The 12,059-nt window shown below is 40.3% G+C and overlaps 1 protein-coding gene across 5 annotated transcripts in view; it reads left to right on the top strand.

Annotated features, from left to right (window-relative positions):
- Nucleotides 1-12,059, top strand: part of tenm3 (teneurin transmembrane protein 3) — a 340,668-nt gene that overhangs the window by 287,563 nt on the left and 41,046 nt on the right. For 4 of the 5 annotated variants that reach the window (XM_069712012.1, XM_069712015.1, XM_069712013.1 and 1 more), the window contains 3 exons: nucleotides 9,762-9,833; nucleotides 10,365-10,542; nucleotides 11,226-11,246. In XM_069712012.1, the coding sequence (XP_069568113.1) occupies nucleotides 9,762-9,833; nucleotides 10,365-10,542; nucleotides 11,226-11,246 (271 nt within the window). The remainder of the gene's footprint in view (nucleotides 1-9,761; nucleotides 9,834-10,364; nucleotides 10,543-11,225; nucleotides 11,247-12,059) is intronic. The other variant, XM_069712016.1, reaches the window with a different exon arrangement.

The following is a 12,059-nucleotide window of genomic DNA, read 5'->3' as shown; positions in this document are numbered from 1 at the left end:
TGGTGTGTATTGCAGGTAATATACAAATCACATTGCAGTTCAATGTATTATTCTAAGTTTTAACTTACTTTTATTACTGTCAATTGATTATTGTATATAAGGAAAATAGGGGGGAAAAAATAATGAAACACATCCTGAGACATTTTACAAATAGAGTGCGCCGTAGAGGAGAATTGTGTGCAGAGGCTCATACCCACCTTTACACACACACACACACACACACACACACACACACACACACACACACACACACACACACACACACACACACACACACACACACACACACACACACACACACACACACACACACACACCAGGTGTTATGTGATCTGTGAATACTGTGTAGTGAGCACTGCTGAACAACTCAGAAAAGACTGGATGAAAGAGAGAGAGGTAGAGTGTGTGTGTGTGTGTGTGTGTGTGTGTGTGTGTGTGTGTGTGTGTGTGTGTGTGTGTGTGTGTGTGTGTGTGTGTGTGTGTGTGTGTGTGTGTGTGTGTGTGTGTGTGTGTGTGTGTGTGTGTGTGTGTGTGTGTGTGTGTGTGTGTGTGTGTGTGTGTGTGTGTGTGTGTGTGTGTGTGTGTGTGTGTGTGTGTGTGTGAGATTCCCATTCGAGTGTGCCTGTGAGTTCTGAAACCCGGGCTTGTTTGCTTGTCTGTGTATTCACACATCCGTGTGTGTGCAGAGGGGGAGTCTGGGGGAGTATAAGGGCGTAAGCTGCCCAGCAAAGCAGTGCACTCTGTTATTCAGACACTAAGCAGCTCAGCCACAGCTGCAGTGCTTTAGTGCTTTGCTCCACAGAACTCAAGGAAGTTACTTCTTTTCCCAGACATCATATCAAAATTAGTGCATTTTAAATAACTTAATTTAAACTTAATTTGTGTCTGTTGTCCCCGAATAGTGGCATGACACTAATCCCAAATTTAAGTGTTTGTAGTTGAATTTTTGACATTTAACCTGTAATAGGCAAAAGAGCTTCAACTCTTGAAAGCCTACTTTGACTTGTTGCCAAACCAGGACCACACTCTGTTACACCCTCTTTAATTCATTCATCTCATTCAATGACCCACACAACTAACTATTTGTTTTTATTTCTAATACACTGGTATCAAAATATCCAAAATGAAAAATTCATTGTTTCTCTAATGTTGTTGTTTTTTTATGGAAATGGTTGAGCAGTTACAGAGGTATGCAACCACAAAACAATAGAGGATTTATGTCGCGCTATTTAATAATAACACCAAAGCATAAACTCGATCACTAACTCGTGTTCATGGAAGAGTCATCACTCACATGAACAGATATCTGATAGATATGATCTGAACCTACATAGTGCAGTTTAATTAATCCCAACGACATGTTCCAGTGTCTGTAATAACATGCTGTGATCAATGTGTCAGATGCAGCACTGACATCCATCAGGACACACCGAGACAAGCCCTCTGTCATCGTCAGTGAGAAAATCTTTTGGTGACTTTGAGCAGTGCTAGACAGCTTTTTTAAGGATTTTGTAAATTAAAAGGAGGAAATAAGTCTCTTGTGTAAAATGCCTGGATCACAAATAGGCCTTTTTAAGATGAGGTTTATTGACAGCAACTCTAAAAAAGCTGCAGTACTCACCCTTTTTTTTTTAACAAAGAAGCGATGGATGAGATATCATATGGAGATGTTATTCAAGAGTAAAACATCCTTTAGCAGTGTATTTGGGATAAGTTTAATAGTTTAAATCAGAGGTTCCTAAACCTGTCAGGCCATTTTCCACTATGTACCAAACCTATCAACACGTAACATTAATTAATGCCATTGACTCGACTAAACAACAAAAACATAAGGCTGCTGTTTCAAAATCTGTTTATTGATCTGGACGGATGGATGGATAGGAGGATGTTTAAACTGATTAACATTTTTGATAGTCATTTAATTTACTAATAGGTTGATTTCGGTCTGTGCATGTGTAATGATCATTTATCTAACCAGCAACTCATGGAATGTGATGTTGTTGTTTTTTGCTAGATACTCCCATTTACGCTTGTGAGACTGAAATGGAAAAATCTCTGTTTAATAAACAGATCAGACTTTTACAAAGAGGAAAATAAAAGAATATCCCCACAGCTGTGATGGAGCTCAATGCTCTACCTCGACCTAAGGACAGATGCTGCGGAACAACAGTTGATTTGTACTGGAGGAGGTTGCACTGCTGTCATTTGCCGTTCGACCCTGATCGATTCTGATCTCTGTGTCAGGGATCATTGATAATTTATAAGTCATTAATGAAGTCACCGCTGTTGTGCTTAGAGATGCTGGCCTGATTCCTGCTGCTGTTTGTGTCTGCAGGTATTTAATAAAGTCTGAGAAAAGATTCCTTCAAGCAGCTCGAGGCAACAAACTAAACTCCAGCTCTCGCTAATATCTCATCAACGAACCTGTCACACACTCTCTGTTTTTATGGATATTTCAGTTTGTAATAGATGTGGAATTGTGTGTGTGTGTGTGTGTGTGTGTGTGTGTGTGTGTGTGTGTGTGTGTGTGTGTGTGTGTGTGTGTGTGTGTGTGTGTGTGTGTGTGTGTGCGTGCGTGCGTGCGCCTCCAGCGACTTAAGGCATTCGCACTGTGCCGTGTGCGCTCTCTGTGACATTAATATAATGTTGTTGCTGAAATGTGTGAAAACCTTGACGTTCAAAGTTTGTCCTGTGTGCAAACAAAAAATCTGAACAACTTCAACACACATTGTAAGTGTGTCATATGTAACTCTTTCTTTTCTTTGAGATGACCTGTTTATTTGGCGTGGCATTAGTTTGGGCAGCTTGAGAGCGTGCGACAGACTGAAAATGAAAAGCGTAAAAGCTGGCCGGTATTTACAGAACAAAATCACTGAAGTGAAAAGTTCTGTCACAAAATTATAATGTTACATCTCCTTGGGCATTTTTAAATAGGAAATCCTGGAGCTTTCTCAGCGTGTATACAGTGCATTCCTGCATAACAAGCAGTAGAGTTCACCACGGCTTGCAGCGGGGCCCTGCCTGGAACACACACCACGGTTTGGGAATCACTGGTTCGATGAAGCAGTTGGTAACGTTAGCTCGGAGAGATCTGTGGGAGAGAAGTGGTCTAAATCTAAATCTAAAAGCTAACGCACTTGACGATACATCTGTGGGAAGGATGTGATGTTTTTTTGTTTTTTCTCTAACAGTTACAATGACATTTATATAGAAGCTCATAATGTCATTTCTACTGAGAGGTGAAGGAACGCAAGGCTCACTGGAGGCGTTGTTTTCGTTTTCCTATGTTAATGATGAATTATACACATCAATCCACACTGAGAGACATTGAGGTAAATGAAGAAGAAAAAAACATTTATAATTGGCAAAACCATATCTTTGTTTTACCGAATGTAATTTGATCATAAATGACCTGTGGTTTGTCGGCCTATGTATTTAAATGTGACGAAGTTTTAAAAGATTATAGGATTACATAAATACAGCAAATTCAATAACCTCTTAAGTAATCTCCAAATCTGCTGTAGAAGAACCAGAGATTAAATATATATATATATATATACAGTGGGTACGGAAAGTATTCAGACTCCTTTAAATTTTTCACTCTTTGTTTCATTGCAGCCATTTGCTAAAATCAAAAAAGTTCATTTTATTTCTCATTAATGTACACTCAGCACCCCATCTTGACAGAAAAAAACAGAAATGTAGAAATTTGTGCAAATTTATTAAAAAAGAAAAACTGAAATATCACATGGTCATAAGTATTCAGACCCTTTGCTGTGACACTCATATTTAACTCACATGCTGTCCATTTCTTCTGATCCTCCTTGAGATGGTTCTACTCCTTCATTGGAGTCCAGCTGTGTTTAATTAAACTGATTGGACTTGATTAGGAAAGGCACACACCTGTCTATATAAGACCTTACAGCTCACAGTGCATGTCAGAGCAAATGAGAATCATGAGGTCGAAGGAACTGTCCAAGGAGCTCAGAGACAGAGTTGTGGCAAGGCACAGATCTGGCCAAGGTTACAAAACAATTTCTGCAGCACTCAAGGTTCCTAAGAGCACAGTGGCCTCCATAATCCTTAAATGGAAGAAGTTTGGGACGACCAGAACTCTTCCTAGACCTGGCCGTCCAGCCAAACTGAGCAATCGTGGGAGAAGAGCCTTGGTGAGAGAGGTAAAGAAGAACCCAAAGATCACTGTGGCTGAGCTCCAGAGATGCAGTAGGGAGATGGGAGAAAGTTCCACAAAGTCAACTATCACTGCAGCCCTCCACCAGTCGGGGCTTTATGGCAGAGTGGCCCGACGGAAGCCTCTCCTCAGTGCAAGACATATGAAAGCCCGCATAGAGTTTGCCAAAAAACACATGAAGGACTCCCAGACTATGAGAAATAAGATTCTCTGGTCTGATGAGACCAAGATTGAACTTTTTGGCGTTAATTCTAAGCGGTATGTGTGGAGAAAACCAGGCACTGCTCATCACCTGCCCAATACAATCCCAACAGTGAAACATGGTGGTGGCAGCATCATGCTATGGGGGTGTTTTTCAGCTGCAGGGACAGGACGACTGGTTGCAATTGAAGGAAAGATGAATGCGGCCAAGTACAGAGATATCCTGGAAGAAAACCTCTTCCAGAGTGCTCTGGACCTCAGACTGGGCCGAAGGTTCACCTTCCAACAAGACAATGACCCGAAGCACACAGCTAAAATAACAAAGGAGTGGCTTCGGAACAACTCTGTGACCATTCTTGACTGGCCCAGCCAGAGCCCTGACCTAAACCCAATTGAGCATCTCTGGAGAGACCTGAAAATGGCTGTCCACCAACGTTCACCATCCAACCTGACGGAACTGGAGAGGATCTGCAAGGAAGAATGGCAGAGGATCCCCAAATCCAGGTGTGAAAAGCTTGTTGCATCATTCCCAAGAAGACTCATGGCTGTACGAGCTCAAAAGGGTGCTTCTACTCAATACTGAGCAAAGGGTCTGAATACTTATGACCATGTGATATTTCAGGTTTTCTTTTTTAATAAATTTGCACAAATTTCTACATTTCTGTTTTTTTCTGTCAAGATGGGGTGCTGAGTGTACATTAATGAGAAATAAAATGAACTTTTTTGATTTTAGCAAATGGCTGCAATGAAACAAAGAGTGAAAAATTTAAAGGGGTCTGAATACTTTCCGTACCCACTGTGTATATATATATATATATATATATATATATATATATATATCAGGCTGCTCCCTCTAATAAAATGTCTATGCTTTTCTCTCAGCCTGCTAAAATACATGACAGGTATGCTTTTTATTAATAAAGGTCAGCCTCAGCTCCATCACAGCCCGTCTTCTTCTCCAGCATTTATAGTTTAGATCACAGAGGAGAGGATGAGATATTTTCAATGAAGTTTATTTTTGATGTTTTTGGTTTTGAAAATATTTCTACAGGCAATCTGACAACGTGGTAATTTGTGGTATTTTCCAAAGTTTTTTTTTAACTCAACGTCATTTACTTCTTCAGGCATGTGAAGTGAGATAAGTTCAATCAGACAGCAATTTTCTCTTATTTTATTTTATTTCATTTAATTAATTTCACTAAAGATGCATCAATCTGCTCAGACCAGATCAGCAGGAACTCAGAGGGTGGCATAGAGCATCCAGACAATTTTCAAAATAAAACAACCTGTGCAGAATCCCCGTCGTATGTTTTTTTTTTTTTCAGAACTAAAACACAGCAAACTGTATTTACTGTAGGCTACAGCTCAATGTAGGAAATAACACTAAACACACAACAACAAAAACAAACCAATGTTTACCCAGCAGAAGCACAAAAACGAAAGTAAAATGAGCAAATCAGGAAGTCGAGTCTGAAACACTGCCGGTGAAGTATGAAGGTTTTACGGATGTCAAAACTAAACAGCTTCAAACACTGGACATGACCGACCTGTGCCCGGTCGAAAACCCAGTTCAGAAAGAACTGCAGTAAATTAGAAAATTTCAAAAAATAAATGTCCACAGATTTATTCTAGTTATACCTGTTATCAGCAGAGACATTCAGTGTCACTGATTAATAATAAAAAAAAAAAGGGGATCGACATTTGTTCATCTGTCCTTGGCCATCAGGAACAATCTTTTTAAACATTGCAGTGTATCCCACTGATTGGCTGAAGGTAGTTCTTAACACTAATTTGCAGTGCCAACAACCAACAGTCATTACTCAACTCACTTCATACAGTGTGTGAAAAAATATTTTACTGGCTTTGACCCTTTTGTTATATTGTATGTGTGCATTATGGCTGTGAGTGTGTGTGGCAACCAACAGTGACATAACCAACTGGTTTGTGAACGTTATGAAGTCTCGAGTTCAGATTTTGGCCGGTGCCATCTTGCTAGTTTGAAGTGGTTTGGAGCAGGAAGTGACCATATATGGACGAGCTGTGGAGGAGTGAGTGGTGGATCTGACTCGACAGATGATACTACGTACCGCCCACCGATAGCCGTAACCTGACTGCACCAGAGGCACTTCTGGCTTCAGCAACTGCCTAATTTTTCAGACAGCAACTGTTATATGCAGTCTATAATGACTGAACACAGAAGTGGAAACCATGTGACAATTAGCTCCATCAACAAAAGTAAAGTAAATCGGATGCATGCTGGTATAATACCAGAAGTTCTGTTTGTGTCGATGTGTGAGCCCTGACGAACGGACCTCGCTGTTGTCTCTGGGACTCTTTGGCTGACCACACCTGAAGCTTTTGTGACAGAGTCTGCTTTTATCTGCAGCTGTTCAGCTGATGCAGCAGCAGAGGCAGTCAGTGACGGAGCAGTCGGACTGACAAATCAGTTTTTACCATGGTGGTGCTCTGCTGCATCTCCTCTTCTTCTTTTACAAGCATGTGCTGAAAACACACATTCTTAATTCCTCTTCCAAGAAATGCAGCAGTTAAACTAATGTACAATGGCTCTATAATGGCTGGCTGGTTTGTTCAATCTTTCAGTATTTTTCTGCTGTGTGAACACAAGAGTATTGAAATGAAACTGTGATGTGAGACGAAACAAAGCTTTATCAGTGTGACTTTGTTGGCTCCAGGTCTCCCAGATTAGATCAGTGTGTCGGGGCTCCTCGTGGATGTTACGAGAATGTACAACTGTAAATGTATGTAGGTTTTAAGATGGAGAGGTTTGAGATCAAGGTCAAATCTACTCATTTAAAAAAACACACATAGAAAGCCACGTGAGAGAGCCTTTACTGCTCGCTCTTTTAACACAGCAGGAGAATTCAATGTACTCTCTACCTTTTTCTCACCCACTCTATCATTTCCCATCACACACACACACACACATACTATTTTCTAGTCAGGCAACTAGTTGGCTGCCTGTGTAGACCGCAGCACAGCATGTGTGGAAACCCTGCTGGCTCGGCTTCTGTTGATCAATCAACACCTACTAATAGAAGGAGAGATGAAAGAGGGGGAAGAGGGAGAAGAGGACAGGGGAAGGAGAAGGAGAGGGATGTAGAGATAACTGGATGGGAAGGGAACCGACTGATACAGGATCCAGGGGCCGATTGTAATGTGTCACGCTGGGGTTGAAAAACTTGACCGTGTTCGTGACAGAAAGTTACAGAAGAGGGAGAAAAAAACACCTCGTCTCAGAAAATCGTCTGAACTCCCATGTGACACATAAAAGGTTCTTTCTACCATAAAAACAACATAGAACACAGACCTCCATCGGTGGAGGCTGCGGGCGGTGCGGACCCGTGTGAGACGAGAACGCCATCGTCTCGGCCCCGCTCCCGACCAGATGGCCCCGCGTCCCCCGCCACCTCCCCCTCGGCAATGCAACCTCGGCTGCTTGGTCAGAGGACTCATCTCAAGATACACGTGATGGCCGGAGACGGGTCCAGTGACTGAGTGGCCCACCACTCAGAACCTTTTATATGCAGACAGACAGACAGACAGACAGACAGACAGACAGACAGACAGACAGACAGACAGATAGACAGACAGATAGATAGATAGATAGATAGATAGATAGATAGATAGATAGATAGATAGATAGATAGATAGATAGATAGATAGATAGATAGACAGATAGATAGATAGATAGATAGATAGATAGATTATGAAGCAGGCCGTATGGTTTCCAAGATGGTGGCACGGTTTTAATAATTCAGCTCTCTGCAGGAGGTTCCTCTTTGATGTCTCACTTTGAAGAATGAGTGCATCCCTCGCTTTTCCTACATTCATCTTCTCATCGCTCCTGCACATTAAACCCCTCACATGTCAACATACCAAACACCTCTTCCTTGTCTTCTTACCTCATGTCGTCTCCCCTTTGTCATCCTCCATTCGTTTTAGGAGGAAATTACACCTGGTGGTACCATAAGTCGGTTCAAGTGTAACAAAAAGATGTCACCAAAGCATTTGAATTTTTTTCAGTTTCAGTTTCTTCGGACAGGACAGAAGACAAATTAATTAATAGTGAGAAGGAACACATTTAGCTAATTGATAGTCATCTGAATTCAGTTTGATAGCTTTATGGTCATTAGACTGCCGCTAATATCCATTCACAGATTCTTTTCAAAGGTGAAGCACACACAGAGTGACGGCACAAGCATCCCTTTAATCTTACATGCCGTGTCATCTTCCGGAACCCCCGCAGTGAAAGCGAAAGAAAACTGTCACACACTTCCACACAAACATCCCCACAAATATGCGCACACAGTACATGTAGAGTTGAAAGGAGCTGGCTCGGAGAGAGGGCAGACACACACAAACACGCTCTTCTTCCTCATCAGCATCAGGAAGCAGACAAGTAAATTCCCACATTTCAACTTCTTGGTTTTATCTGATGTGCTCCACTTGGTGACAGTTGGATGGTGGCATTTTGAATGTTGTTTCCAGTTCATTCGTGCAATGAAAGGACAATTTATGTTAAAAAAATAAAAATTGAAAGTGCCATAACATTTCATGAAATGAACACAAATGCTGCCGATGTTCCTCCACAGACTGGATTAGATGTTATTCCTCTCCTGTTTCTCATGTGCACAGTAAATATGACAGTTTCAGCTGAATAAAGTATAACTTTTAACACATAGTTCATTTTAGATAAAATGTTTGTTTTTTATCTGAACTTGTTGTACAAATATTTCAGATAAAGATAGACAGGTTTGCGTATCAGCCGCATCACAATTGTGCAATAAAGTCCAATCAGCAAGCCACGATAAGATCACACCACAATGAACCCCGCGACAGGATGGGGATATGTATATGAGGATGTTAATGTTAAATAAAATATGACTTTCTCTCTGTGCTCTCTGCCCACTGCAATAAGACTGTACAATAACTCACCTCTGGCAAAATCCATCACAGTACAATAACACTGTTGACTGTGTTTCTTGGTTTGTTTGTATATAATATATATAGATATATACTGTACTGTATGTATATATATATATATATATATATGTTGACTGTGTTTCTTGGTTTGTTTGTATATAATATATATAGATATATAATGTACTGTATATACTGTGCATTTTATATTTTATATTTATATTTTTTACTGCTATTTACTGCTATTTTATTGCTTTTCTATTATTCTATTCTATTCTATTATTTTATTCTATTATTTATATTATTATCTTATTGCTTCTGTATGCTGCTGTAGCGAAAAAATTTCCCCTCTGGGATTAATAAAGTAAATACCTACCTACCTACCTACCTATATCTTTTGCTCATCTTAATGTCCTGTCTCCACCAGGTATACTGTACAAGGGCAACGGTGAGAATATTTTCATTTCCCAGCAGCCCCCTGTCATCAGCAGCATCATGGGTAAGGACAGTTTATACTATATTTGACCTGTTTGAGTATGTTAATTTGTGATCAGTGTTGATCATGCATGATGGTTTCTCAGCTGGGTGTAGTGGTGGAAAGTAACTGGGGTGCATGTCCACAGGTACTCTTACTTTGTGGTGGTGAGATTAAAGATTAACCAGTGATTTCCAACCTCTTTATCTTTTGGTGTACTATTAAAGGGAATTTGGTCTTTTTCAACCTGCGTTCTATTTTCCCATTGTTAAAATTTTAGTAATTTAGCTTCAGCTGGCCGTAGTGAAATGGGTTTTAATGTAGCACAATGCACATCCACTGAAACCGCTGGGTGTTTTTTTTTTTTTACCACCGATGGGTTTAGATTGTTAATATTATTTTCTGACCTCATTATTTTTTACCAAAAACGCAGTCTATATTGTAAATTAGATGCTGGTTCTGAGCTTTGCGCAAAGATGCAGAGGATTTTATGCATTTAATAGGAGAAACCAACTGTTACAATCAATAAAAATGAATGTGAACATCCTCTCCCAGGAAACGGTCGGCGTCGCAGCATCTCCTGTCCCAGCTGTAACGGGCAGGCAGAGGGCAACAAGCTGCTGGCGCCCCTGGCGTTGGCTTGTGGAGCAGATGGCAGCATTTTTGTTGGAGACTTCAACTACATCAGGAGGATCTTTCCCTCTGGGAATGTTACCAGTGTCATGGAGCTGAGGTAAGTGGGGAGGGAGGATGGCTGCTGCTGCTGGATCACAGGTTTCAACCTAATCCAGAGAATACATCCCGTATTGTCACAGAGATGAAGGTCTCACTCACAGAACTCCACATCCACATTTTGAAATAAAGCTTTGCCAAAAACCATTTCATCCAGGTTTCCTGCGAGTATTGCAATGCACAAATCGTAATGAATTTGAATTAAACTAAATAACAGCTAAAAATGTGTTTTTAGAAACCAGCTACAACCGCTCTGAATCAGCTTTTCTGGGCATCTCTCCTTCCTGCACTAAACTGTTTGACTCCACATCATTTCTCTTGGAAGACTTTTAAACAGTGAAACTGAAAAAAAGGAAGGGAGAGATGGATAGATGTATGGCCAGACTGCACGTTCAGTGATAAACATCGGAGTACTTAGTTTTGAGCCAATGTGCTGAAAGATGAAAGGAAGTGAGGTTTTCTGTTCTGAATTTAGAAGCATGCTTCCTCTTGAGTGTTTATTTCTCAAAACTCGTCACTAAACAAACATCTGAAATATTTTTTCTTGAGTTCTGTGTAACATAATTCAAACTTTCACTGTTGAATGTTTTCCAGTAATCTTTTTTCATCTGCTGATTTTCATCATTTGTCTACTAATTCTTGTGTCTTCTCTATTTCCTTGCCTTTGCTTGCACTGTGTTAAAGAAACAAAGATTTCAGGCATAGGTAAGAGTGACTAACTATTTTCAACCTTTAACCTTCATTTCACTTACTTATTAGTCATATTATAGTCTGTTTTTTGCACCAATTTGTGTTGTTTTTGTCTTTCCTTTCAAGTCACGATCACATTTACTAGAGTAAACGATCAAATCGGGAGGCATGAAATTCCTTTACTGAGTACAATAATGTTGCAGTAAATCTCAGCAGAGACAAAGAGAAGCAAAGAGTTGAGGAAAAAGTAGCCACGACGTTTGTTAAAGTAAGACCCACTCATCTGGCTTCTTTTGCCCGCTTCTTTTGTGTCTCCTCAGTCTCATCCCATCTCGCTCCCTAATCTTGACAAGTGTTCACACGAAATCGAGCCTATTCTTCTGCTGTCACCTCAGATGAACAGCACAATCATCGCTTTAGCAGCAGCCGCTAGCAAGGAGACCCTGCAAGGAGAGACATTGTACTATATTTAAGTATCTTTATCCCTCCGTCTCTCCACTGTATTCTCGCCGTCTTCTTTAAATTCATTCAAGGGGATTCAGAGATGTGAACGTACGGGCAGATATTCTTCACACAAATCACTTTTCACAATAAAGTAATTCGATAGCTCCTACTCTACCACGTTAGAGAGACATTCTAGCCAATAATGTGCAGAAAAAATATAACATTGTTTGCACTGAAAATACCCGCCAGCATATACAGTAGTTCACCTTACATCTGAAGGCTTTAAATCCTTAAAACATCGGTATTGATAAAACAATAAAACATTATGTACATAATAGTCTGAAATATTTTTTTCTACATTGTTATTTAATCTACTTTTGCTTA

The sequence above is a fragment of the Brachyistius frenatus genome, unplaced genomic scaffold (assembly GCF_029030835.1).
Source record: "Brachyistius frenatus isolate BFR_SWC_R1_liver_20210118 unplaced genomic scaffold, ASM2903083v1 Contig_105, whole genome shotgun sequence".
NCBI classification, from domain to species: domain Eukaryota; kingdom Metazoa; phylum Chordata; class Actinopteri; family Embiotocidae; genus Brachyistius; species Brachyistius frenatus.
Note: the sequence above shows the minus strand (reverse complement) of the source record. Positions and strands in the feature narration are given on the sequence as shown.